The sequence below is a fragment of the Myotis nattereri genome (genome assembly GCF_964212035.1).
Source record: "Myotis nattereri genome assembly, chromosome: 18".
In the NCBI taxonomy this organism is placed as follows: domain Eukaryota; kingdom Metazoa; phylum Chordata; class Mammalia; order Chiroptera; family Vespertilionidae; genus Myotis; species Myotis nattereri.
In genome coordinates this window covers 40,231,731-40,259,350 of record NC_138093.1, presented here as the reverse complement: position 1 = coordinate 40,259,350, position 27,620 = coordinate 40,231,731, and the positions used below count along the sequence as shown (strand labels likewise).

Sequence of the window (27,620 nt, the reverse complement as noted above, 5' to 3'; positions counted from 1 at the left end):
GGGTCAGTGTGGGGGAGCGTCACAGTGGGGCTCGGGGGTCAGTGTGGGGGAGCGTCACAGTGGGGCTCGGGGGTCGGTGCGGAGCGTCACAGTGGGGCTCGGGGGTCGGTGCCGAGCGTCACAGTGGGGCTCGGGGGTCGGTGCGGAGCGTCACAGTGGGGCTCGGGGGTCGGTGCGGAGCGTCACAGTGGGGCTCGGGGGTCGGGGCGGAGCGTCACAGAGGGGCTCGGGGGTCGGTGCCGAGCATGACAGTGGGGCTCGGGGTCGGTGCGGAGCATGACAGTGGGGCTCGGGGGTCGGGGCGGAGCGTCACAGAGGGGCTCGGGGGTCGGTGCCGAGCATGACAGTGGGGCTCGGGGGTCGGTGCGGAGCATGGCAGTGGGGCTCGGGGTTCGGTGCGGAGCATGACAGTGGGGCTCAGGGTCAGTGCCGAGCGTCACAGTGGGGCTCGGGGGTCGGTGCGGAGCATGGCAGTGGGGCTCGGGGTTCGGTGCGGAGCATGACAGTGGGGCTCGGGGGTCAGTGCGGAGCGTCACAGTGGGGCTTGGGGGTCGGTGCGGAGCATGACAGTGGGGCTCGGGGTCGGTGCGGAGCGTCACAGTGGGGCTCGGGGTCAGTGCGGAGCGTCACAGTGGGGCTCGGGGTCAGTGCGGAGCGTCACAGTGGGGCTCGGGGTCAGTGCGGAGCGTCACAGTGGGGCTCGGGGTCAGTGCGGAGCATGACAGTGGGGCTCGGGGTCGGTGCCACACGTCAGCTCCCTGGGCACAGGGGTGGCTGGCAGCTCACATGGCTGCGGCCCAAGGAGCCCTGGGATACTCGGTGATGAACAGGCCTTGTCCTCCCTCCACCTGACTGACAGGTTCCTCTTGGGCGCAGGCCGGAGGGGCCCACACTGATGAGGGGGGAGAAAGGCGCTGCCCTTCAAGGGAGAGGGCAGGTGAGTGAGGAAGGCGCCCCAGTGGGAAGGCCCCACACCTGGGCCTCCTGCATTCACTGGCTGTGTGTCCGGGGAGAGTCCCTGGCCTCCCTGAGATCCAGCGTCTGCGAGTTAAAATGCGGACATGAACGATACCTGCCTGTAGAGTTATGACAACCAGACGCAACAGTGTAACGTGTTTGGCATTTTACCTTTCACGTAACAAATGAGCAGAAAGGGTGGAGCTGATGGGTGGGGTATTGTAGAGGCCACGGGATAGCACATATGAGAAGGCAGGGAAAGGAGAACAGGGTTCATTAAGAGCCTGGAATGGTGACTTCACGTGACACGTTGCTTAATAAGTGTGGGGAGGGGGTGTTCTCATAGAGGATGTGGCAGGATCACCTAGAACGGCAGGCAGAGGTGCGACCGGGTAAGAACAGCCTGGGACCCCCCCCCCCCCCCCGTTCTGCTCCTGCCTCACGCCCAGCCCGGATGCCCCTCCACCCCTCACCTGTGCCTGAAGCTGTCCCGGTCCTCTCTGTTGTACTCCACGGCCGAGGGCCCCCGGCTCGTCCCACTGCTGCCTCCCATGACGCCCGACCAGTAGTCAGCATTGCTCTCCAAGTCCCGGGACACGGGGAGCTGCTTGCTCCGCATCTGATGGTAAGACTGGCGGAAATTGCCATCCTCCTCGTGCAGGGAGCTGAGTTCCGAGATGGTGTTGTTATCTGCAGGGACGAAACGAGGTAGGACAGCGTTCTGCATGCTGGCCAGGACAGGACCGCTGGCCAGAGCGAGACCAGGAGCCTCGGAACCCCACCCAGCGCTCAGCCCCGTCTGTCCAGTGCAGCGAAGACCTGAACTAGCCTGTTTGTGCCCTTAGCTGGGCGGGCGCTGGGTCCAGCTCGAAGCTCACTTGCCTAGAGTGGGAAGCTTCTGTCCTTGGACTCGGAAAACAATCGCCATTGCTCCACCTAAGGCAGGCTTCCTAGCACGGGGCCCCCGCAGCTGTCTCCTCCTACGACATCATCATCTTGTTCACACGCATGTTGTTGTTTTGCATGATTCTGTGATGAGCTGTGACGACCCCGGGCATGTTGAGCCAAAAGGGGTAAAGGAGAGAGAAGCCCCAGTTCACAGTACCTTCCCTACTGTTGGCCGAGTCCCGAGGCGGGGCCGTCAGGGCGAGTACCGCCCCGGCAATGAAGCACCCAGGCCAGGCTCCTGCAGCCGTGCCCGTCCCAGAGCAAGGCGTCCACAGGGCCAGGGGGGCATGCACACCTCGCATCTGACCACCCACTTCCTGCTGGAAGCTCACCTAGGAGCCTGGCATATCCTCTCCAAATGGCTCCAAGTCCATTTCCAGGGTCAACGTGGACTCTTCCCCTCCAGAGAGAGTGTTCTAGGTATATGTGGCCTGGTGGCCAGGACAGCTGTTTGGAGGTGCAGGCAGGACAGGGGGCCGGCTGCACCAGGGCCTGGGCCTCCACGTGTGGTCTAGCCCCAGCCCCACATTGTGAGAAGGGGGGTTGGGGGGGCTGGGCACAGCTTTCTCGTGTCCGAAGGTGGCCTCGGGAGCTATTTGCAACAGCACTTACGAAAAAGGCCAGCATTGCAATCCGGAAAGAAAAATACACACCTATTTATCTGTAGAACTTTGAAATGGATTGAATGTCATTTTTCTTAAAAAAATACATCTACTTAATCTATTTGTACTGTAATTCAAGCCATTTGTTTTCTAAAGTCCTTTGGTTAGAACTTTAAATATTATCAAAGTCAACATTTACAACATGAAGGTCTGGCTGCTGAGCGAGAGGAAAGCCAAGAGGGGAGGTGGGAGGCACAAATGTGGGCCTGCGTTCCCCCTGCGTCTTCTCCCGTGTCCCTGAGAACTGCTGCTGGCTCCCCCAGAAGGGGAGGGTGGTCCTTCCCACAGCGGCACGTGCTGCCTCTCCTCCTCCAGGACACGGCTGACCAGGAGCACCGGGTACTTGGTCATCAATTGGTTTTGGCAGTCAGGCGTTTTGAATTATAATCTAATTTTAAACCTTTCTCCCTCCGAAGGAAAATGGACTGGTGTGTATTTAAACAACAATAACTCAGAGCCTCTTGAGGAATAAAATCTAGAACCTTTCCTTCTCAGGAGCTTGGTGACGAACAATCTCCCAGGAAGCACGCAGGAGAGAACCTTAAGATGCGCCGAGTGTGAGGACTGTCAGCAGTCACGTGTGACTCCCGAGAAATCGCATTATTGTCCCAGAACTGTCCTCAGCCTGCAGGAGCAGCGGAGACCTTTCCTGTCTCCGGGTCAGGAGGGCTGTCTCTGTTTCCCCGTTCAGCTGATGGGTGGGCGAGGTAGCCTGCTCTGAAGTTTCTGCCCCACTGAACGTGACCACCACCCTCCTCTGCTTTACGGACCCCTGTAACTCAGGGACAGGACAGGCCAACTCTTCTGTGAAGGGCTGCACGGTAAGTATTTTAGGATTTGTCAGCCACACTGTCAGGACTATTCAACTCTGCCATTGCAGCAGGAAAGGTGTCAGAGATAATATGGATGTGAATTGGCGTGGCTGTGCTCCAATAAATGTATTCACCAACACAGGAGGCGGGACATGGGTGCCCTGGGAACTGGAGTTTGCTGATCCCTGCACTGGGATTCCAGACGAAAGGCATCCCAAGGGCAAATGAGGGTCACATGGCTAGTGGACCCTGGAATACCAATGCGCACAGAGTGGATGCCTCCCGTGTTGCAACCTGAGACGGAGATCCACTCTGAGAAGACATCTTCAAGACGGCCCCACTCTGTGACCCGCCCCGGGTTCTCTGCCTCAGGGACAGAACCTCTCCAAGCCCCGTGAGCTGCTTTCCTGCCTCATCTCTGTGCCTTTATCGTCGTCAACCGGCAGCTTCCAGGACACCAGGTTCCAGTTCTGGCACCGGTGCCAAGACCTGGCACCGGTGACCTCCCACGGCCTCCCTTCCCTCCTCTAAAATAAGGAGGGAGACTCAGCACCTCCTCTCTTCCAGCTTTGACTCCCTCAAGTCCTACGAGCCGGAGGCTGTGGCCAAACAGCCACTGAGCCACCCAGTCTGCTCACGGGTTTCTGTGCGAAGAGCACAGGACGGAGAGTCAGGAGGACTGGGTTCCAGTCTGATTCTGTCACTTGCACCCTCCGGCTTGCGTGACCTGGTCTTTACACCACACAGGCGGTTCCTGGCCATCTCCAAGGGCCCCGTGGGCACCACGAGCCCATGACCTTGTGACCTGCCAGGCCCTGGGGGACCATTTTCATCCAGGGAGACAGGACACGCCACCTACACCAGCCTATCTCTTCTCCGAGCTGAGACTCCCAGGGCTCCTCTCCGTGATCACCGACTCTGTCCCCTTCCAGGGATCCATGACAACATGGTTACAACCAGCTTGTCAAGTGCGGTGACATCTGCATCCCTGACATTCCCATCTGGAGACGGGCTTTTTATAGTCGGTGGTGGGAGGATGCTGCTGCGAATGCAGCTCCGACGGGAGGAATTTAGAGCCTCAAACATGGTGGAACCTGTTGTCCTTCGTCCGCACAGAGCTCCACTCGGCTGCGTTCACGGTGGCCCCAGCAATCCCATCACATCCCTGGCAGGTCCCAGGGTGAGGAGGGTTCAAAGACAGAAGTGTGGTGACTTCAGTGTCATGCCTGCGGCACGCTCGTGCTGCACACCCGCCGTGCTGCCTCTCCCCACCGCTGGTCATTGGGGAGTGGGCTGTGTCAGCCTCAAAGTCTCCAGGGACAGGGTGAGTGACGGGGTGGGGCCCTGCCCCTACAGACTCCGTGATTCAAAAGTTCTCTGACAAGGGCAGCCGCCTGCCTTGCCCGTTCACTTCTGCTGTCGGGCATCTCAGAGGCACGAAGGCCTCTTTGTACGACACGCATCAGCACAGTTGTTCTCTCGCGCACGGGGCCTCCGTGCGGCCAGTGGCCGGCTGTTGTTCAGGGTGAAGGCCTCTCGGGTTGGAAAGACTGAAAGCTTCCACATGGACGTCTCTGTCCTGGGTATACTTAAAGGGCCAGTGGAGAGGACTGTTTCCATAAGACATGTCCAACCCCAGCGCAGAGCCCAGCGATGTTGCCTGACGAGAGACGCCGAACCTGAACCCCGCTGGGACACCTCTCTGCTCTTCACATAGAAGCCCCGTGTCCCTCCCTCCTGCACCCCCCAAGGCCCTTTCTTCAGGATGCTGTCACCAGCACCTGCTAGTTCTGACCCTGAAAGTCAAAAGCTGCCCAAGTTCGGGGACCTCTCCCCCCAGGTCCCCTTAAGCTGTGAATTCCTACACGAGGGAGGGCCCAATCACACACAACACAGATGCTCACAGTGGCCCCGCAGCCTCCGGGCCGGGTCAAACTGAGCCAGCTCCTTCTCCACGTAGTACAAGACCTTCATGGAGTCCCGCTCTTTGTCCGCTTGGATCCGGTAACCTTTGCGAACTGTGGAGGAGAAGACACGCGGGTGAGCTGGGAAACTCAGGAGATGGAGCCTCGTGTCTTTTACCAGGTAGATACCACGGTTCCCACGTGTAGCAGCTCTCTCTGGAGTCACCAGACAGTCATCCATATTTGTACACTTAAGACCCCTTAATCACAGGTGACCTCGGAATGGGGGGCCAGCAGGTCGGGAACAGAGCTCTATTCTGGTACATGTCAGTCATGTGCTCACTGCTGCTGCCTGTCCCACCTCCAGTAGCTCCACACAGAGCTCCTCCTCTCCAAGCTCAGGACTCTGACCTAAGTACTCAGTGAACACAGACCCCTTTCCAGACGGAGACAGCCTGCTCTACAGCCCGAGGCTCACACCTCCACTTGGTGGGAGTTCCTGCAACTTCAAAACAGACACCTCAACGTGAGGGACCTCGACAGAGGTGGCCTGAACGCCTCTAGTGGCCCAGGAGATGCTGAAAAAGTTCCACTCCTGGGTGGTGCATAGGAGCTAATGTTAGATTACAGGCTGTATAGGCATTAGTACAAAATAAGATGTGAATACGTGATTATCGTTATGATTCCATTGTTTTCCTTTCGCATTTTCCTTTTGGAAAAGGAATGCCATATTTTAGACATGAGTAATCCAACCTGCTGCTTGCTGTGTGTTACAAGCAGGTGTTGTTTTCAGGGCTTAATAACCAACGAAATTAAAGCATCAGACATAATCCCACCTCCTACATTCCTGTCACTCACATTGTCAGGGACAAAAGCTGTTTGAGCCCCACACCCCCTAAGTATCAATCTAGTCCAATACCAGCCCCAACGGGAGGTCTAATCGTCACAGATGAGAGAGGAAAGGAGAGCAGGGAGTGCATGGGATGGGAACAGACAATGATGGGAACGGACAGCATGTGCTGGGTGCTCGCTAAGTGCTTGGCCGTTGGCCCTCGTGCCGCCCAAGGAAGGTGCTGTTCTTAGTCACAGTTTGTGGTTCAGAAAACTTTGGCTCCAAGGAGTTTCCTAACTTTGCCCCGGAATCACTGGCAGCTCCAGGGCTGGGACCTGCACTCCCACCGCCCTGGCCATCTTGCCTGTCTTGGAGTCTAGGGTCCCGGTAGGAAGGAGAGACGAGGATGAGGAAGAGGGGCCCAGGGCACGAAGGCCTTCGGCGGCCAGGGCGCTGTGCTCTGAGGCGTGGTCCTATCTCCGCCCGGCAGGACTGTACCCTGAGGTGGAAGCAGGGGACCCAGCGCCAACATCCTGCTCCCACAGCGAGGCAGACACCACACAGAAGCCACATGCCTCTGGATCTCTGGTCATGTTACATGGACAAAGTCCCCACAGCCATGCACATGGGGGACTGTAATAGGACCACAGCCTGGCACGTGGGCGGACACGGCAGGCGCTGCTGTTGGACGTGAGGGCAGGCCAGGCAGTCCACAGCCATCAGCTTGTGGCGATACTTTAAGAAAATCTCCCCACGCACTGTTTAGTGACTCCTCCCGGAGGTCAGATCCATAATCCTTTCGCAGAAGCAATTATTAGAAGATATGGTTTTATGTATCAAGCCACACGGTCTCCCACCTGGCAGAGGCGTTTGCAGAGTAGTACAGACAGTTCAATTAAAACGCAATCATCCCACGAGCTGCTCTGTCTGTTCTGAGGCAGTTCGTCTGATGGGTGAATACAGGGCTGGGGGTGGGGACTGGGCACCCTGTGGACATGCACTGGTTTATAGAAGAACCCCAAATAAATGGTCCCTCTCTGTTCTCATGTCTGTCAAAGGCAACTCAGCCCCAGCCGGTTTGGCTCAGTGGATAGAGCGTCGGCCTGCAGATCAAAGGGTCCCAGATTCGATTCCATTCAAGGGCACATACCTTGGTTGCAGGTGCCTCTCTGGCCCGGGCCCTGGTTAGGGCTTGTGCAGGAGGCAACCAATTGATGTGTTTTTCTCTGTCTTTCCCTCTCTCTTCTAGTCTCCCTGAAACTCATTGGGAAAATATCCTCAGGGGAGGATTACCTAAAAAAAAAAAAAAGGTATCTCATACTTCCCACCCTTTAAATAACCTCATAAAGAAGAAAGACAACACAGACCAAACCCACGGAACCACTGAGTTCTCTGTAATTATTAGGGGCAGCTCAAATATCGCCACCTCTCAAAGGTATTGATTCTCGTCACTAGAGAAGTCCTATCTCCTCTGTCTGTCTCACTCCTAACTTCCATGTCATTCAGTTTGAACCTTCATCACGGCCCTTGATATATTCTAGTTTGTTTCAAGTTATTTGTAGAAACGCGAATCTTCCCAGATTCCGCAGGGACAGGAGTCCTTGTCGTTTTGTGTAAAAACACACAGGACCTTGCTGTACACAGAGCAGGCATTTACTGCGGGCGTGTGAGCGGCTGCTGGCAGCAGGGCGCGGCGGGGTCCCGGTCTCCTGAGAAGGAGTATTTTCAGTGCTTGTCCTCCCTAGACTGTCACCCCCCGAGGGCAGACAGGACGGTTCTGTTTCTCTCACCCCAGCGCCTAGCACAGCGCCGGCACATGGCAGACATCCTGAACATGTGAGCGAGTGAGCGAGCGAGTGAAATCAGGAATAGAAACGGCCTTAGCAGGAGAGGCCACGCAGCTGGCGTGTTGGAGAACTGACAGGAAGACGGCTCCAATGGAGGCTGGAGGGAGCAGAAGGCTTATGTAGGCTTTGCTTTATTGTTATTATTGTTGATGATGATTCCCTCGGTAAGAAAACTAGGTGTTTGCAGGCGTAGGGAAGGGGCCGCCCTGCCTTGGCTGTGGCTTCGTCTGGGTGTCGGAGTATGTGAGGCGCCGCCTGTAAACTTCCAGCCCTGTAGACTGAGCTGGGCTGTGCTCTGGGAACATGCCCAGGTACTGCCCCCTGGCGGCGAGGCCGGCCCCTGACAACCGCTGGAAACCTGGGCGGAGTGCCACGTGGACTGGAGCTGCATGTTCCGTGTCACACAACAAACACGCTCACCGGGCGTGCGTGCCTGCAGGTCCATGACCCCAGAAATCGAACCCTCTCACTGTCGCAAAGGACAGAGGCAAACTATTGATCTTGAGGCATCATCCATTGGTTCCAGGAGCTAAAACGCTAGGCAATTCTCCCCTGAAAAGGTTTTTCACCGTCAGCTCAGTGCCATGGCGTGGCACACTGTGGCTTCTCTCTCGTGCTGTGAGGAGCAGGCCGTGTCCCCCGGGGCTCAGGAGCACAAAACCAGGCCTTTCCTGACACCCCCCCCCCCACACACACACACACACTCGATGAGGCCGTTTTCTCTGGGCGGGCCAGAGGGAACGGCCTTATCAGACACTGCTTTGCAGTTTGCACTCATTCTATTCCCATTTGCTAGCCCCCCGCAACCACCCCCCTAAACCAGTGGTCGGCAAACGGCGGCTCGCGAGCCACATGCGGCTCTTTGGCCCCTTGAGTGTGACTCTTCCACAAAATACCACGTGCGGGCGCGCACATACAGTGCGATTGAAACTTCGTGGCCCATGCGCAGAAGTCGGTATTTTGTGGAAGAGCCACACTGAAGGGGCCAAAGAGCCGCATGTGGCTCGTGAGCCTCGGTTTGCCGACCACGGCCCTAGACCATACATTCCTTGAGGGGCAATTTATAAGCATTTATTAAATGTCATTGATTGAAGAATAAATAGAATGGTGTCTGGTTGGTTTCTGTCTGTACTGAGTCTGAAGACCAGAGAACTATGATGGGAGGCGCTATTTTAATAAGAAATGTCGCAGACCAGTGGCCAAAGTCCAACACTTTTTGGAAAATGACTGTGCTCCCCAGTGATGCTTCAGGGGAGGTGGATGGTTTCTCTCTCTTCGGGTTCCGTCTGGTTCAGGTCCTTTGGTTGGTGTGGCTTCCACATCAGCTTCTCTACTTTATTAGCCTTGCCAGCTCTGCTTTTACTGGAGAGGGAATATTAGGATGTTCATTTTCATGCCACTGTAATTTTGAGCTAATACTTTTGAAAAATTATTGAAAAATTATTGTTAAAGGATTTGAGCTAATACTTTTGTCCCCATTGAGGCGCAACTACTTTTCAGTTAATTTCCCCTTTACAGCCAAATGATACTTAAAAACTTGCAAATAACGCCCATCCCTAAGGCAGGCCCATGGCTGAGGCCTTGCTCTCGCAGTTCCAGCTTCCTGAGCTAAGTGAGGCTCTGGGGATGATGGAGCAGCTGCCAGATCCCACCCCCAGATGACAGCAGCAGCTGTGGGGGAGGTGGCGCTGGAAATGTGTGTGTTCCCTGTGTGCACACAGCGGGCAGAGACACATCCTCATTAGTTTTGGAAATGACATTTCTAAACCCTACCTACCTACTCAATTCTTTTGCTAGAAGGGTGAGGAGAGGCAGGTAGATGTGACGAGGAAGTGGATTACAGTGAGGGAAAAGTGGATGCGGAAAGAGCAGGTGGGAGGTGGTGGCAGCAGGGACTGGGGCTGGGATGGAGATGGAGGGACCGGGGCTGGGATGGAGATGGAGGGACCGGGGCTGGGATGGAGATGGAGGGACCGGGGCTGGGATGGAGATGGAGGGACCAAGGCTGGGATGGAGATGGAGGGACCGGGGCTGGGATGGAGATGGAGGGACCAAGGCTGGGATGGAGATGGAGGGACCGGGGCTGGGATGGAGATGGAGGGACCAAGGCTGGGATGGAGATGGAGGGACCGGGGCTGGGATGGAGATGGAGGGACCGGGGCTGGGATGGAGATGGAGGGACCGGGGCTGGGATGGAGATGGAGGGACCGGGGCTGGGATGGAGATGGAGGGACCGGGGCTGGGATGGAGATGGAGGGACCGGGGCTGGGATGGAGATGGAGGGACCGGGGCTGGGATGGAGATGTAGGACAGTAAACTGGTTCGAGGTTATTCTGAGCTACAGTCTGAAGGACTTGCTGACCAACTGGATGCGGGAAGTGAGGGCGAGGACGAGAGGAGGGTGAAGTCCCAGCTTTTGGCCAGTAGGTGGACAATGCAGCCACTGAAATAAGAAACGGACGAGTTGAAGAAGACAAACTGCAGATTATTCCCGTTTCCCAGAGGCTGAGATTCAAAAGCCTGCAGGCATCCAGTGGAGACGTGAGGAAGGCAGTGGGACCCGGGGACTGGGGATCAGAGGAGAGGTCGGAGGCATCGGCTTACAGACCATGGCGACAGCCTGGGGGTGAGTCAATTTCCGGGGTGGGGGGGGGGAGGGGGAGAGACAGGAGCACCCAGAGGGACAGCCGGCAGGTAGGAAATGTCACAGAACACCACGAGGGGGAAGGCAAAGCAAAGAGTGGGTGAGGGCGGCAGGACCCCTGCTGGCTCAGGGGAGCCGGGATGGAGGAGGACCCACTAGCCTTAGCAAGAGGCCACCTGGCGGGCTGGCTTCTGGAGTGACGGCAAGAGCAAGATGGAAGTTTGGGGAGTTGACGAGAGCAGGGGACACGTAGACATGAAATGTTCGAAACTCTCCCAAGGAGTCTGGCAGTGAAGAGGCGACGGGATGGGGGCGTGGCCTCAGAGGGCTGCAGGGGTGCGGCAGGTGGTGGTGTATGTGGCGGACGGTTTCCAAGCTGACAGGAGGAGCCCCTGAAGAAGGCAGGCTGGAGATGTGAGGCAGAACGGGCAGCGTGGGTGTTCGCTGAAGAGAACAGAGCTGAAGGGGTGGGTCCAGGCCGGGGAGGAGGAGGCAGCCGTCTTTCCTTGAAGGAGGTCCCCACCAGCCGCCATGAAGGTCGGAGAAGGAATCGGTGCCTCTCCCATCTCTCCCACATGGTAACCAACAGGCTATTCCATGCACGGCTCCTCAAAGCTGCCTTTGCAACCACCCGGTGTGCAAGAGTATTGTGTACAAACAGAATCTGAAAGTTACAGTTGCTAGGTGACTACCCCAAAATGGAGGTGGCATGTAAATATAAAATAGGCTAAATTTACATCTTCTAAAACAGCATTTCTTAACACGTCGAACATGCTTTAGAGAATAATCTACACGGTACGTTGGCGTCATCAGTAATTCTGGTCGTGGGACCAGGAGGACAGAAATGTGCCCAGCGGGGACGCCCACACGGCCAGGCTGGTGTGACATCCCCTCTCCCATCACAGAGCCCTGGTTTTGTTCATTTCCAAGGTCAGTAAGTGCTTTGATCTAAGATATATGTATATATTGATTTCAGAGAGGAAGAGAGAGAGGAGATGGAAACATCAATGATGAGACAGAATCGTCAACTGGCTGCCTCCTGCACACCCCACACTGGGGATCGATCCCGAAACCCAGGCATGTGCCCTTGACTGGAATTGAACCCAGGACCCTTCAGTCCACAGGCTGACGCTCCATCCACTGAGCCAAGCCAGCTAGGGCAAGAGATGAGTCTTGACCAGTCCAAGCCAATCAGGTTTAGGAAGGGGCCTGGGGCACAGTGCTGGCCACTAGGACTGCAGATGTCGGCGGGAGGAGGGGCTTCAGGCAAAGGCCTGTCACTCAGGACAAAGCAGCGCAGGGAGGAAGCATGTCTGCTTCCTGCCTCAGAATGCAGTTCCCGGAAGATGGCGGCCATCGTGGGAGAACCAGGGAGTGCCCGGGAGGACAGAGCAAGTGGAAAGAACAGCCCTTCTGTGTGTGATGCATGAGCTGTTCCACCAGCCCACCCCAGGCCACCTTCCCCAGGGGCTTCTCACCATGTGAAAGAAGACATTTTCCTCGTGCCCAGCCATTTCTAACTACAGTTGGTAGCACGGCAGCCAGGCCGAAACGACGGAACTGCCACAAGCAGGGGCCAGGGAAGGTTGGAAACAGGAGAGAGGAAGCCCTTGCCATTCTAGGAACCTGAGTCATTTTATTATGAGACTCACTGATTTAAAAGTAGGGGGGGGGGGGCGGGTTCTGGTGGGAAGGCAGGAAGGAGGGAAACTGGAGGAAAGGGAAGCAGCCAGCAGAGTCTGAGACGAGCTCCCTGGGTGGCTCTTGGCTCCACCCCCTGGGCAGTGGCTGCCTTCATCACTCTAATCCCCGTGTCCTTGATCATTAACTTCACTTCCCTGCCTGTGACTCATTTCCGGTCTCAGGCGACAGGATTCCGTGAATAGTACCAGGGAGAGAAAAAACACAAACACCGATTACTCACTGAGGACGTCTGCTCTGTCCACGGTCGGTACCGACAGTTCACTGCTGGGCGAGGCCCTGGTTCCTGTCCAGATGCCTCCAGAGCGCAAATGCCCGTTTTCCGCACCCCAGTGGCTCACCCACCCCGGGATTTACAAATCACCTCCTAAGTCTCCTAAACACAGTTTCAACCTTCCTCCTCCATGACCCTGATCAAGCCTCCAGGAGAGCGACACCTTAACGCGCCCCTCCTCCCCCTCCGCCCGGCCCATAACCATGACTCATCCCTCGGTGGGGCCAATCTCATCTAAACAGGCCCCGGACCAATGCGTTCCCTGCGGGCTGTGACGCGCACCGTTACCTCCACTTCCTGCCCGATGGGCTCCTCTCCAAGCACCTGTCTGATTGCCCGTTCATTTCAGCTCTCAATCTCCACCCAGATGCTCACGTTTCCCTGAATGACTTCAGTTGCATCTCAGCTCGAGGCCTAAGTCTCCCCCATGAACCACGTGCCCGGTCAGCATGTCACCTCTCCGCTCAGGACTCTGCTGCCGTGACTCTCGCTACAGCACCGATTCTGGGAGTCAGACGGGTGAGCTGGACACCATCAAACACACACAGTGTGTTCTCCCTGCTCGGGCTTCCACCCTGCTGCCTCCTGGGGGTGCCCAATGACCCCCAACTCTGCTCTCCCAATCCTCTCATTCCTGCAGGCTCAGCTCAGACCTCACCTCTCCCCGGAAGACTTGGCAGCCAGCTCTCTCCCACAATCCCCCATCCCACACTCTTTAGCACCCAATGCCTTGATGAAGCATCTTTCCTTGGGCTGGAGCACACTGCCGGACACAACCACGTCCCCCACGTCTTGGCGCTCCGCACAGGACGGGCTAGTCCTGAGCACTAGGGAGGGAGGAGGAAACTATTGGCTAAGTTCTGGGGTGGAGATAACCATTTCCCAAAGAAGCGTCCCTGGAAGCAGAGGAGGAGCGCGGGGCGGGGCAGAATGGAACCTCATTTACCACTGCGGCTTCCTCCAGTGGAGTCGCTCGGAGCCAGGGGTGGTGGATGCGACTTGTCCATCAGCATGCCCGATGAGGGGGCTCCTCCCAAGGGGACAGGGGGGATGGAGTAGGGGCCGGGGACACAGGACACAGAGGGAGGGTACCCGGCCTTGGCTGCTTTCCCTGCTTCATACACTGTGGAGGGAGACGAAGAGCAAGAGATTATACGGCCCCACCCTCACAACCCTCACACCTCACGTCCCTGAGGGTGCACTTCAGGGACCTCCTGGATGTGTGCCTGTGTGTGCTTATTTGTGCATGCATGCACGTGTGTGCCTATGCGTGCAGGTGCATGCTGTGTCCCAGTGCATGTGTACATGTGTGTGTCTATTTGTGCAAGTGCCTGTGTGTGCTTATGTGCATGTGCCTAAGTGTGCATGTATGTGTGTGCATGCGCCTTGCGCGCCTGTGTGTGTGTTCTCCTAGGCCTGAGTCACGTAATTGGAAGCACTCCCCGCACTGCCTTGGACTCCTCCGGCTCCGTCAGCAGATGACATCAGGAATTACAGTGTTTGGCACCTGGCAACTGAGTCACTAGCAGCAGCGGGAGCCGTCCCAGCAGCTCCGTGACAGCAGCGGCCCACTCTTAGCCACACTGTATGTAGGCGGCCCAGCCCCGGGGCTGCCCAGGGCAGCTTCCAGGGGAGCCGGAACCTCTTCTAGCGGCAAAGCGAGCAAGGGGCTGCGTGTGAGCCCAAAAGCAGAGCAGATAACCTGACCCTCCCGGAAGTGCGTTCTTCCCGAGAGCACTAACCTACCACGTGTCTCTCTCCTGCGAGCTGTGTCTGGTTGACAGCAGGGGTTCCAAATGTGATGCCTACCTGGGCCTGGCACCCTGGGAATCCCCAAAGGAGGACTCGCTCTTCTGTGGGCCCTTTGGTCATGGGAGCACATAAAACCCGCCAGTGGCTGGATGATACCCAGGACTGTGGTCTGCACACACTGCTCATCAAGAGGGGGTTCTCTGCTGTGGGAGGCGTGACCAGAGAAGGTTCCTCGAGTCTGTGGGGGAGGGCAGGCGCCTCTCCCACAGACTCAGCCTCCTGCACCTGCCCTTCCTGCAGCCAAGTCTCAACGAGACGGCACATGCTGGTGACGGGCGTGGACAAGGACGGAGAGGTGAGTGGACGTGAGATGGCACACAAGGTTGTCGGCTCTGGAAGCAGGGCTCCCGCAGGGAGGGAGCATGGGATGAGCGACACTTTGGGGGGAAGAAAGGAGGTGGAGAAGGAAGTCAGGCACACAGCCGCCCAGTGGGTCACGGATCCTCGCGGGCTGTCTCCCCCTCACCCACCCCCCGTGGCCCTTTACTCACAGGCCTGAGGGCAGCAGCAGGACTCCGGGCAGCAGGGGCAGCGGATGTAGCAGCAGCAGCTGTGTGGGCAGCACTGGCACCAGCAGATGCCCACCAGGACGAAGAAGAGGAACACGCCCAGGATCACCAGCCCCACAAACACCCACTCTGGAAGGAGGCACAGAGAAACCCGCATCAGGGTGGCGCCTCCCCATGAAGAGGCAGACAGGGAGCCTGGGACAGAGGGCACAGAACCCCCAAACTCGGGAGGCACTGGGAGAGTGAGAAGTGCAGACCTCCCAGGGCTGGGGCGTGAAAAGGATGGTCACCAGGTCCTGTGAGCACAAGCCACGGTGGGCTCAGGGCCCGCCCGGGGAACAGGTTTACCATGTTGACTGCAGTGTCAGGACTGGTGTGGGACAGGAACACAGACTGGTGGCTGGGGAGGGGACGGGTCTGCTGAGCTAGAACGTGGGTTCTGTGAGTACGTATCCTGGGGAGTCGTTGATCTTGTCGCTGGAAGTGTAAGCCCTGAGAAACTTCTCCATGTCTACCTGGTGCAAATCAGAATGTATTTAGGTGGTCCGTGTCCTTATGTCTCCATCCGTTCCCCTGCCCATCGTCCCAGGACGCCTTTCCTGAACTCAGCATCAGGGCTAATACCTGCCCAGGGGACCATGACCAGAGACAGGAGAGCGGATCCCAGAGAGAAGACGCCGCCCCGCCCCGGGCTGCCGACAGGCTGGAGGGCCCAACTCCCCCCTGGCAGCGTGGGAGGCCGGAGTGAGCCTCGGTTTCCCTTAAAAGCTAAAAGACTAAAGCAATTTTGATTGAAAATCATCTACCAAAAATCCCTTTACAATGGACTTTACACGTTATTTTCTTAAATTGTGGGTATTAAATACTCCTTCGGTTAAGTGGCCATTCAGTTAGAGCTTGAAAATGTGACGTTTTTGTTACGAAGGTTTGTGATCACGGCAAAGCTATTGATCTTTTGTTTAGACAGATTTCCTCAGAGAGAAAACAACTCCTGCTTCCTGACTGTCCCTGCCCTCATCCCCCTGAAACACGTTCAAAGCGGCCAGGCCGCTCTGCAGACAAGAACGGGAGACCGCCTCACTCTTGTGGTCCAGAGAGCCTTCCTGCTGAGGCGCTAGATGGCTGAGGGCTTGGCCTGGGCCTTGGAAATAACAGACCACGTACCCCGAGACAGTGTGAGCCCTGAGGCTTCGGTGAGGTGTGTGGCGAGGTGGCCACAGGCGGGTCAGGCAGTCAAGGAGAAGAGACTGCAGGTGCCCTTGAAGAAACACTGTTATCCGAGAAAGGATTCTTGCAGCCAAAAGGGAGGGGCATTCGGGTACCCAGGGGCGGAGATGAAAAATACAGTAACTCTTTCTTGGGGGTATAATCTCTCATTTGAAGAAGCGGTGCAGTGTAACATTGTTCCTTTGACGTACAAACTGACAATTCTGGATAAGGGGATCACGAAGCGGCAGCTCTGTGTGACCTTGGGATGAACGTGAAGAAGAATGTCTGTCCTGGGACCGTCAGCTATTGGGAAAGGGCCAGGGAATTCACGGAAGAATAATGAGGGAAGAGCTACTGGGAAGACTCTGGGACTCAGTGGTCAGCAAACTGTGGCTCTTTGGCCCCTTGAGTGAGGCTCTTCCTAAGCCTTAGGAGTGCCCTAATTAAGTTAATAACAATGTACCTACTTATATAGTTTAAGTTTAAAAAATTTGGCTCTCAAAAGAAATTTCAATCGTTGTACTGTTGATATTTGGCTCTGTTGACCAATGAGTTTGCCGACCACTGCGCTGGGTGTTTCTGAAGCCTTGAATCAAATCAAAACTGATGGCCATGACTATTCTGTATCTCGCTGCTGCTGCTAACTCTAGGCAGCTCTGAAACTTGGGGAGAAACCTCCAAAGCAAGAGGGAACCCTTTCCTACCCCGAATCTGGATGTGCCACCCCCTGGTCCATCCCTGTTCTGTCCGTGCCTCTTCCAGGCGGCACCAACCTGACGGTGGCTTGTCTATGCTGCTGCGTTCAACTTAAGCTACATGGAGAGACAGAGGTGTGCATTCGGGACAGGTGTCCTTGAGAGAGTCCACAGGCCCCGCTAGGACTTAGGGGCCCAGAAGTTGTATACAAGGCCCTGAAGTTGTATACAAAGCAGAGCAGGTATGTAGATGCGTGTTCTTCAAGGGAGGAGGGGTGCATAGCTTTCATTAAGTTTGAAGAAAAAGTTCTGATAAAGTACAAAGGGAAATTCAGAGTAACACGGTTGCACATAATGACCGGGTACACATATAACTTAGGGCATAAGGAATGCAGACAAGTAACGACTCTGTTCAGGATACTTAGTGCTATTTGGGTGCAGCTGAGACCCTGGGCATGAGGTGGCCAGGGAGCCCGCATGCCTGGCACGTGTGGTCAGGACTGGGTGCCCATCTCAGCCATTTTTAATTATTACTTTTTTAGGGTCTAGTAACAGAAATACAATTTAAAGGCTCTCCCAATGTGCTTAGTTCATCCTGGAAAAGACCACAGACATATATAGACAAATGTGCAAATACATTAAAGGAGCAATTAGTGACTAATGCAGAAGCCAGACAGATGGAATGACAGCAAATTAAGCAAACAAAGAGTTAAATGACTGAATACCTGGCATAATCTCCACAGCGAAGCTGGGCAAGAGGTCAGCAAGCAGCCCTGTCCTGCCTAGAAGAGGTAGGAGGGAAAGAGAAGGAAAGAGGTTACTCCCAGGGAAACAGCCTGGGCCTGGCTGCGGCGGCGCCACCCGCACGGGGCCTGGCCCAGGCTCTTGAGGCACATCCAGCAGTGGGGCTCGGACAAGAGAATGACCTTCCCTGTCGACCTCTGGCAGCTACGTAAGTGAACTCTGCACCTACATCAGGTGGAAGCAGAAGCAGGACTTCCCCTCCAACCACCTATAGGAGGAGGGAACGCCTGCCTCACCCACCAAGGACCTGACCCAGCAGACAGACACGCCCCATCTCCACTCACTTATGCGTCCTTCTCGCACCTTTTATTGGAAAAGTCCACCCTGTCCGTATCCAGACGGTCAGCCTGCATTTCCAAATATCCACACGCATCCCTACACCCATCAAAAACAAAGTGCATATTTAGTTTTAACTCGGAATGATCTCGGTATATAATTCTAATTATAGCCTGGAGATAGTTCAATGACTAAAATTTCAAAGGCAAAGAAGAGATAAGCTAGATCGGGTACACGCTCCTCTCCTCTGGCTTCGGAAATGCTCTGTACGGTACGGCTTTCCCATATGGCACCCACAGCTGGCGTGGCGTGGACCCAGCTGCCTTCCGCGTGACGAGGCAGAGAAGCGTACGGGCTGGTGTCGGAACAAACAGGTGCCCCTCGAGGCTCGCTGGCAAGGAGCTGTGCAGGAGGGGGGCCACTGGGAGATGTGGGGAAGGAGGCCAGTCCTGTTATAAACTCGCCTCCTTTATAGGACGAGGTGCCAAGCGCTCGCACCACATTCTCATATCACAGTCGGTGGAAAGGCCCAGCTGGGGACCTCCCCGCACCAGACGCCCAGCCACACTGGGGTCTCGCCCATCACTGAGGTGCGCTGGGAAACAGCTCGCAAGCCGCCTCCTGCCAGGCTTGGGATGGCAAAGGGTCACCCTGGCACCTGAATGCTGCTTCATTTACGTGTGTGACAATGCACCTAGAACAGCTCTTCCAGTACAAATATAATGTGAGCAGCGGTCACTGCAGGGTTTCTAGTAATCATGTTAAAAGAGCAAAAAGAGGCCCTGGCCGGGCAGCGCAGCTGGTTAGAATATCATCCTGATATACCAAGGATGCGGGCTCGATCCCCAGTCAGGACACATACAAGAAGCAACCAATGAACGCATAAATAAGTGGACTAACAAATCAATGTTTCTCTCTTCCTCTCTAAAATCCATCAGTTAAAAAATTTAAAATGAGTAAAAAGACTGAAATTAATGGCTATTTTTACTTATACCAATGCCGAAGTGTGAGCACTTCCCAGGCCCCGTATCACCTCAACTGTGGGGTCTGTTTCATGCCCGTGGACTTGGTTCATCCAGAAAACAGCCAGCCCTTCCTGTTCAAGTTTCTAGAGGTGGAGTCGAGGAAAGTCACTCACGTGTGGTTTACATTTTGAGGCGAAAGGCCATGGCTGGGCACTGGCCCCTCCCTCCTCAAGCCGCCCCACCGAAGAGCAGCCCCGACAGAGGTCAAGGAAAAGGCGCGCCCAGCCGCGGGGAGGACGTGTCCTGGGGGCTCGGCGTTAGGCAGGCGGAAGGGATCTTGGCTCACTTTGCTTTTCTTGGCTCTCCTGACTTTGCAAGGCCAGTGCCTCCTGGGAGAGGTTGGGTCAGAAATGCGGACAGGGCTTCACAAAGCTTGTCACTCGGACAGAAGGACAGGCGTCCGCTTCTCATTCTCCCCGAAGCCACAGCCCAGAGCTGGTGCTCTTGAGGCCGGGACAGCTTCCCACGTGCCGAGTGTGGTGGCCCCGTGGCCGGGTGGTACCCTCTCGCAGTCCAGGGGGGAACATGACAGGGCTTTCGCCTGAGGACAGCCGGAGTCAGGGGACAGCGGACAGTGCCACCCACCATGTCAGCAGTGAGACCATGCACGTCACTGGCTCGCACACCGTGACTTATTTTATCGGATTAAAGGCACTTTGAAAGGGGGGTTTACACTGGGATCCTGTATTTCTGAAAAGCATTTTGCTTCCATCTTCTTGCCTAGCGATTCCTGAGAACTGCCTTTGGCAGCTGGACATGTGGTATCTTCCCTTCCTGGTCTAACCCATCCCGTCCAATGAAGGCCTGACCGGGAGTCCACACGAGGCAGCAAATGCCCTGCTTTCCGAGGCCTTTCCCAGCCGGGATCTCGCTCATCCTCCAGGGGTCGGTGTCAGGGCGGCAGTTACTCGCCACTGAATGTCTGAGAAAAGGATGGAGAGACGACATTGCCAACAGAGGGCCCCGTTTTCTCTTTTCAAACATCGTTCAAGCTATTATAGGAAACGGTGTTCATGAAGCTTGGTTTCCCCGAACTTGGCAGAAACCATCACCTTAAAGACATTTCCATAGGAGTCACCCCAACAGCTCAGGCACACCAATCATTAGCACCAGCACCAACATGAGCACCATTTCATACCAAAGCATCACACATGTCGCCCACAATACTCACACACCTGGGCCTGAATGATCATGGCAGCAACGTGCACAGTGGATAAAACAACTGACGTATCGTCCCACACAGTCCCCCCGGCAGCCGCTGTTTGCCACAGACGCCTTCAAGTTACCCCTGAGCACTTTGTACTATTCCTCGGACCCATTACTCCTGAGTGTCTCCAATTCATTCATTCATTCATTCATTCATTCATTCATTTATTCATTCATTCATCAAGAAATGTATGTGGAGCCAGGTGGAGACAGAGGGGACTAGACGCGATCCCTACACTCTCGAGACTCTCGGGCTCGCCTGCAGCCTGTCCAACGGTGTGAGAAGAACTCGGTGTTGGGATCTGCGTCAGCGTCACAGGACTTACCCGAGGTCAGGGACTGTCCTCCTGCCGCGTGCAATGGTTTCACCAGCCTTCCTTGTATTTTAACATCGGGTTCCACCTGGTCCTGGGACCTTCCCCCAGAGACACGGCATGACAGTCACAACAAACCCTGCCCTGTGACATCCCCGAGACGCGAGCGCTCCTCTCACGGCAGGCCAGGCCCTTGCATGCACTTACTCCCTTCTTCCCGAAGGTAACAGCGCATCACTTCTCACTGCCCTTGTTTGTGTGAGCCCTCGTCCCGCACCGCCTCCCTGCCTCCAACGTGGACTCCGACAGCCCGTAAGGAAGCTGCGCTGAGAAGGTGGTTGCGCCAGGCTCGGAGGACCCAGGCACCCTGCCTCAGAGCTGGTCTCCGGCTGCAAGGAGCACCACACTGAGGACGAAACCCTCCAGGCAGGGACTGTGTTCTGTGCCTGACGTCCCCAGCAGCCCCCCAAGAGGAGGCACCTCACCCTCTGGACCGTGAAGTGTTTCCAGTAGCAAATCCCCTCTGAGGGGTATGCTGGCTTCTGACTGGCTGCTCACAAGGTGCCCCTGTCCATCCCAGAAGGAAACCGGCTGTTCATCAGCGCAGGAAGGGAGCATTCATTCACCGAGCGCTGGTCCATGTGCTGGAGAAGGGGGAGCACCCTGGACTCGGGGCTCAATGGTAGGAGCCTCCTCAAGGCACCGAAACATCCCAAAAGGTCATCTTACCGTCGAGGGGACTGAGGCCTGCCCCGCCTCGCACCCCACAGGTTGTAACCCCCCGGCTGGGGTGTGTGTAAGGCGGCCATCACAGAGATACAGTGTGCTTACAAACAGCCAAAAAGAGTGTTTTTGTCTCTACTCTTGAAACTTAAATCTAAGCCCTGATTACGAGTCCAAGCCTTCAGAGAGCAAAGGTTGACCGTTTCCTTTGTCCTGGTGAGGCTGCCGCTGCGGACAGCGTGGTCACCTCCATTCCTTTCCCTGCGCTTATTCACGGGGAGTCCTCCTGGGCTTTGCAATGGACGACACAAATGACCTGGCGCTTTCCTCCCCTGCCCTGAGGCTCCCTCTCCTCCGTCTGCCTAATGAACAGCTGGTCTTCCTCCCACAGCCAGGCCTTCCTCAGACCCCAGGGCCAGTTTTCAGGGACGCACAAGACCCACCCTGCTCTCTCAGCTCCTAACCCCCTCAAATGTTTCTTTTCAAGTCTTTGAGGAGAGAAGATGCCTTTCTCTGGCTCTTTGAAGTGTAAACTTGTTTCTATGGCTATTTGGAATCCCAAATAGATAGGAAATTTCCCCAGGGCACACACATCCCTGCTTTTATTCTGTATTCCCCCGGCAACCATGCATTCAGTGAGTTTATGATTACCCGTCACGAATGCGGAGCTAGCCTCCCTCTCTTTATATGTATTTATAGACTACGTATGCAAGCCTTTCATATGTGAACTCTTTCTTTTTATGTCCTTTACATTTTAGTTCACTTTAAACTATATTGAATAATGCTGACATTGGATTCTCTCCAATACTAATAATGACTAGTATTAGACCATCTGCAGTTAACTGTTCATAAATGCTTTGGGCTTTTTGGCAGTGATTATAAGGTTGGTCCAAATCACTGACTTCTATTCGCACAGAAGTCAGATTTGACAACTGGAAAAGATCTTGGAGGTCATCTAATCTGTAACCCACCCATGTTTTTAGGAACCTGAGGCTCAGAGAAGTTACAAATTTTACCAAAGTCACACAGCTGACTAACGATCAAACCAAGAGTAGAAACTAGATCTACTTGCCCATTCCGGTATTTATTTTTTATTTTATTACATTTTATTTTATTTTATTTTATTTGCCAATACCTCACTCCCTCTCCAGATTTGCTTGTTCTTAAATTTAACTCCTTCCTCATCTCCTGGATTTGCAGTGAGAGACCCTCAAATGTGTTTGTGGCATCATTGCCCAGTTAAATAATTAAAGTGTAATTTTTGGATGTAGAAAATGTTAGAGGTGGTTAAAAATTTCAGCACCTTTTACAGTTGCAGCCAGAAAATGATTACTGAGTAGTCGTGACCCTATGATCTAATGGAAGGGCATTCACCATGCTGCTACAAACGAACAAACAATGATAATACAGAGCACACCAGTTGTGCAAGGCCACTCTGAGCGTGGGAATCTTAATCAGAATATTCAAGGCTAAGATACTATACGCAGGTGAACAGTAAGGCCACAGTAATCTGACTATGGACACTGTGCAAACGTGCCCTTCTATAACCCAAAATAGTGAGGTCAGTATTTTGGAAAAAAGCCTCTTTTGTCTGTGTTGGTATTAAAGTATGTTACTGACCACCAGGCTGCTGCAGTAGGTACAGAGGCTGCTGCAGTGTGGGAAAGATGCCTTGTTACTTAGCTGGTGTACGGCTACTGTATGGGCCTTTACTTCGAAGAACTGTTTTGCCTAGTTGCTCCTTGTTAGCAATGGCTACTTGGGCTACGATAAAGACTCTCATATACCTACAACTTCTCATGGCTTCTCCGTGGAATACCCGGCGTCCCAGGAGATCCAGTCTCTGGCAGAGCGGCTTGGACGCAACAAACACCAACTGCAAGCACTCGATCTTCCAAAAGTGGGACAGTGAGGCAAGCCCCGGCCCCCAGAGAGTGAGCAGGTGTAAGTATTATCAGTAACGTAAGAGGCTCCGGTTGGCCTGAGATGAAAGGCAGAGGACGGCCACAAGTGCCTCAGAAATGATGTGAGGAGGGTGGGGTTCATGGACGGAAGATACTGAGTTTCTTGGTGTGATTCCAGGGGATTTCCTGAGCTGCTGGGCTCCTTGCATCCGACTGGCCCAGGCACCTTAGCTACAAAGATACCAAGAACAGCTACTTCCCTTAACCAACAGCCTGGGCCTCCGGGCATGCAGGAAGGGCAGCCCCTGCAGCCCTGGGATGTCAGAGTTCCTGCCCTCTCCCGCCAGCCCCCTCTCCGTGTGAACGCAACCCTGCGCACTTCAATAGCGGCAGCTGGCTTTGGAGAAAAATGGGATGACTGTCTCCTGACCGGCTTCCAAGGGCTGCCATTCTTTCTATGCAGGGCTGAGCCGATTTTCCGGTGACACCCCCTCTCTGCGCACAGGCACAGGCCTCGCACGTCTGCAGCCTTTCCACTGACTACAATGAGGCTGGCTGCGCACCCAGCTGCTCCCCGCCCCCCAACCCCCTCCCCCGTCACCAGGGCAACCGGCAACCGGGGCTGCAAGAATGCGCACTAATTGAAGGCCAGTTTCCTCCCACCTCCAAGAGCAACAAGTGAGCTGGAAGGAGGCTGTGGAAGAAGTTGGGGGGCGGGGAGGGGGGCAGGGAGCACACTGCAGCTGGGGCGGGGCCAACCCCGCCTCCAAGACCCCCTTTGTTCTCTTAACAACCCCGACTGACTGGAAGAGCCTAAATGGAACTCCCTTACCCTGAGGAAATCTTAGCGCCAATTTTTCAGTTAGAAGTTATTATGCAAACCACCATCTGTTGTATGGGCCCCTTGCTTGGAGATATGCACATAGTAGGTCCTCATGAATGAAATGCCAGCTACAGCAAGGGCTCCCAGGTGCAGCTGAGCTCCTCTGGAACTTCACTTCTTGTCAATCAAGAGGAGGCCCTTCAAGGTGGCCATCTCTAAAGATGGTGTGGCCCTCTTACCACTTTGCCTGTTGTCCTGACATAGACTAACAGGCTCTCCTTCTCACTCTCAGGAGTCTCTTAGTTCGGACCATAAATTATAAAGTCGCCCTATCTAGACTTTCCAGGACCACGCATATTCTCATCGAAGCCCTAGGTACTCCCCAACGCCTTCAGGACTTCATCGAGGGGCCTGTGGCACCTAATCCTTGCATAGGTAGTAAACACCCTGTAATTAACTAAGGGCCATCCACTGAGATGTGGGGGCAACCAAAACAGAGCCACCAAAAGACAGCTCCCTGGGACGGAATGTCATAAAATCCACTGGCAGGAGGTTCCCACAGGGCTACCGAGGCCACCTCCGCAGGGCATGGACTGTTACAAACAGGATTGCCAATTCACAGTGGCTCAGAGCCTGTCTGTGGACCGGGCTAAAGGAAAATCGGCCCCCGAGCAGGAGTCCCACACGAAGAATTCCCTGCAGATCCCTCAGACCAGAGGTGACAGGCTGGCAGAGATGCGGGGGGTGGCAGGTGGAAGGGAGCTGATACGACTGGTTCTGGTCATGTGCCATTTAATCTCACAGGAGGTCTTCCAGGAGTATGACTCCTCCTCCCCTTTTACAGAAAAGGACGTCAGGCTCAGCCACACTGGCCTGTCCAAGTTCCACTGGCGCACCCAGTCCAGGGACTATGACCCCAAAGCCATGCTCTTCGCAGTGACCTTCTCCAGTCCCCAGACTGACCTGTGGTCAGGACCAGGATTTTGCAACCTGGCTATTGACACTTAGGGCTGGATCTTCTTTGCTGGGTGTAGGAGGCTGTCTGTCCCATGCATTCAGGGTGTAGGAGGCTGTCTGTCCTGTGCATGCAGGGTGTAGGAGGCTGTCTGTCCTGCACATGCAGCATGTAGGAGGCTGTCTGTCCTGTGCATGAGGCATGTAGGAGGCTGCCTGTCCCGCGCATGCAGGGTGTAGGAGGCTGTCTGTCCCGTGCGTGCAGGGTGTAGGAGGCTGTCTGTCCTATGCATGCAGGGTGTAGGAGGCTGTCTGTCCTGTGCATGCAGGGTGTAGGAGGCTGTCTGTCCTATGCATGCAGGGTGTAGGAGGCTGTCTGTCCCGCACATGCAGGGTGTAGGAGGCTGTCTGTCCCACGCATGCAGGTATAGGAGGCTGTCTGTCCCATGCATGCAGAGTGTAGGAGGCTGTCTGTCCTATGCGTGCAGGGTGTAGGAGGCTGTCTGTCCTATGCGTGCAGGGTGTAGGAGGCTGTCTGTCCCGCGCGTGCAGGGTGTAGGAGGCTGTCTGTCCTATGCATGCAGGGTGTAGGAGGCTGTCTGTCCCATGCATTCAGGGTGTAGGAGGCTGTCTGTCCTGTGCGTGCAGAGTGTAGGAGGCCGTCTGTCCCGCGCGTGCAGGGTGTAGGAGGCTGTCTGTCCTATGCATGCAGGGTGTAGGAGGCTGTCTGTCCTGTGCGTGCAGAGTGTAGGAGGCCGTCTGTCCCGCGCATGCAGGGTGTAGGAGGCTGTCTGTCCTATGCATGCAGGGTGTAGGAGGCTGTCTGTCCCATGCATTCAGGGTGTAGGAGGCTGTCTGTCCTGTGCGTGCAGAGTGTAGGAGGCCGTCTGTCCCGCGCGTGCAGGGTGTAGGAGGCTGTCTGTCCTATGCATGCAGGGTGTAGGAGGCTGTCTGTCCCATGCATTCAGGGTGTAGGAGGCTGTCTGTCCTGTGCGTGCAGAGTGTAGGAGGCCGTCTGTCCCGCGCGTGCAGGGTGTAGGAGGCTGTCTGTCCTATGCATGCAGGGTGTAGGAGGCTGTCTGTCCCATGCATTCAGGGTGTAGGAGGCTGTCTGTCCTGTGCGTGCAGAGTGTAGGAGGCTGTCTGTCCCGCGCGTGCAGGGTGTAGGAGGCCGTCTGTCCTGTGCATGCAGGGTGTAGGAGGCTGTCTGTCCTGTGCATGCAGGGTGTAGGAGGCTGTCTGTCCTGTGCATGCAGGGTGTAGGAGGCTGTCTGTCCTGTGCATGCAGGGTGTAGGAGGCTGTCTGTCCTATGCATGCAGGGTGTAGGAGGCTGTCTGTCCCATGCATTCAGGGTGTAGGAGGCTGTCTGTCCTGTGCGTGCAGAGTGTAGGAGGCCGTCTGTCCCGCGCGTGCAGGGTGTAGGAGGCCGTCTGTCCTGTGCATGCAGGGTGTAGGAGGCTGTCTGTCCTGTGCATGCAGGGTGTAGGAGGCTGTCTGTCCTGTGCATGCAGGGTGTAGGAGGCTGTCTGTCCTGTGCATGCAGGGTGTAGGAGGCTGTCTGTCCTGTGCATGCAGGGTGTAGGAGGCTGTCTGTCCTGTGCATGCAGGGTTTAGGAGGCTGTCTGTCCTGTGCATGCAGGGTGTAGGAGGCTGTCTGTCCTGTTCGTGCAGGATTGGAGCAGCCTCCTTAGACTCTAGCACCCCATGTGTGTGCCAACCAACAGCGTCTCCAGACATCACCCAGCGTCTCCTGGGGCAAAGCAGCCCTCCTGAGCATCGATAGCCTGGATATTTCATATCAAATAGTTTAATCTTTTCTTGTGTTGTTCTCTCTAATTGCTTAAAATATGTAATTTTTATCTTTACCAAAAGACAGTGATTTTTTATAGAGACAAGACCGTGTCATATATTGTCATTTTGAATCCTCGCTGTGCTAGGCACTTGGTATGCAAAAATACTGGTTACATTTAAATAATAATTTTGATAAAAATCACATTTGAAGCAAAACTGACTGCACTCCATGGTACCTACCAAGAGCAAGGTGGCAAGGATGCAGTAGTCTGAGACACACACCCCCACCCCCACCCCCATGGCCTCCTGCAAAGAGAGAGAGAGGCCTGGACCCGGTCTTGGAGGCTCCACAGCCCCCACTGCACTCCGACCGCCGGGGAGGCTTGTTGTTGACAATCATGAGCCAGAATCAGGTTTTGGTTGATTGACACCTGGCTAACTTTCCCAGCTCTTCCTTCTCCTCCATCCCTTCAGCACATTTTCCTGGTTCATCTGAAAACCAAGACCAAGAGAGGCACCTAGTGAACTCAGGGCGGCCAAGGCCAGCATGGGGCAGCGGGCTGGGAGAAGGGGCAGGGCTGAGGCCGGAAGGTCACTCCTCTTTAGTCTTCTCTCTCCTGTCCCGGGGGCCAGACCGGTTGTCTCAGCTCCTCTAGAAATCTGAAGGCCCCAGCGTCTACTGAGGACAGAAGGGCGCTTCCACCCGCCTCCAGAATCAACCCGGCTTTCGGTCTTTCGTCTGAGGGGCAGTTGATTCGACAAATGAAAATGTGGGCTCAGCCCAAATCCAAGGGTGTTCCACGGGCGTCACCCCAATTTACACCCCGAGTGTGGCTGTAACTAACGCCTTCTCCCTCTGCAGGAGCAGCTTTTTCTTTCTTCCCTTCCAATTGTTTCCCTCTTTCTGTTTGTAAACCTTCCAGAGAAGCTGGAGCAGCCACTCTCCGAGATCAAAGTTTGAGCGGGCCAAAAAGACCTCCGAGGCGGCTGTTG

General features: G+C 55.3%; 1 protein-coding gene across 2 annotated transcripts in view; it reads right to left on the bottom strand.

Annotated features, from left to right (window-relative positions):
* Positions 1-27,620, bottom strand: part of ILDR2 (immunoglobulin like domain containing receptor 2) — a 55,347-nt gene that overhangs the window by 4,296 nt on the left and 23,431 nt on the right. The window contains exons 4-8 of one of the 2 annotated variants that reach the window (XM_081112424.1): positions 17,532-17,588; positions 14,885-15,031; positions 13,528-13,704; positions 5,284-5,397; positions 1,431-1,647 (exon numbers count right to left, since the gene is read on the bottom strand). In XM_081112424.1, the coding sequence (XP_080968550.1) occupies positions 1,431-1,647; positions 5,284-5,397; positions 13,528-13,704; positions 14,885-15,031; positions 17,532-17,588 (712 nt within the window). The remainder of the gene's footprint in view (positions 1-1,430; positions 1,648-5,283; positions 5,398-13,527; positions 13,705-14,884; positions 15,032-17,531; positions 17,589-27,620) is intronic. The other variant, XM_081112423.1, reaches the window with a different exon arrangement.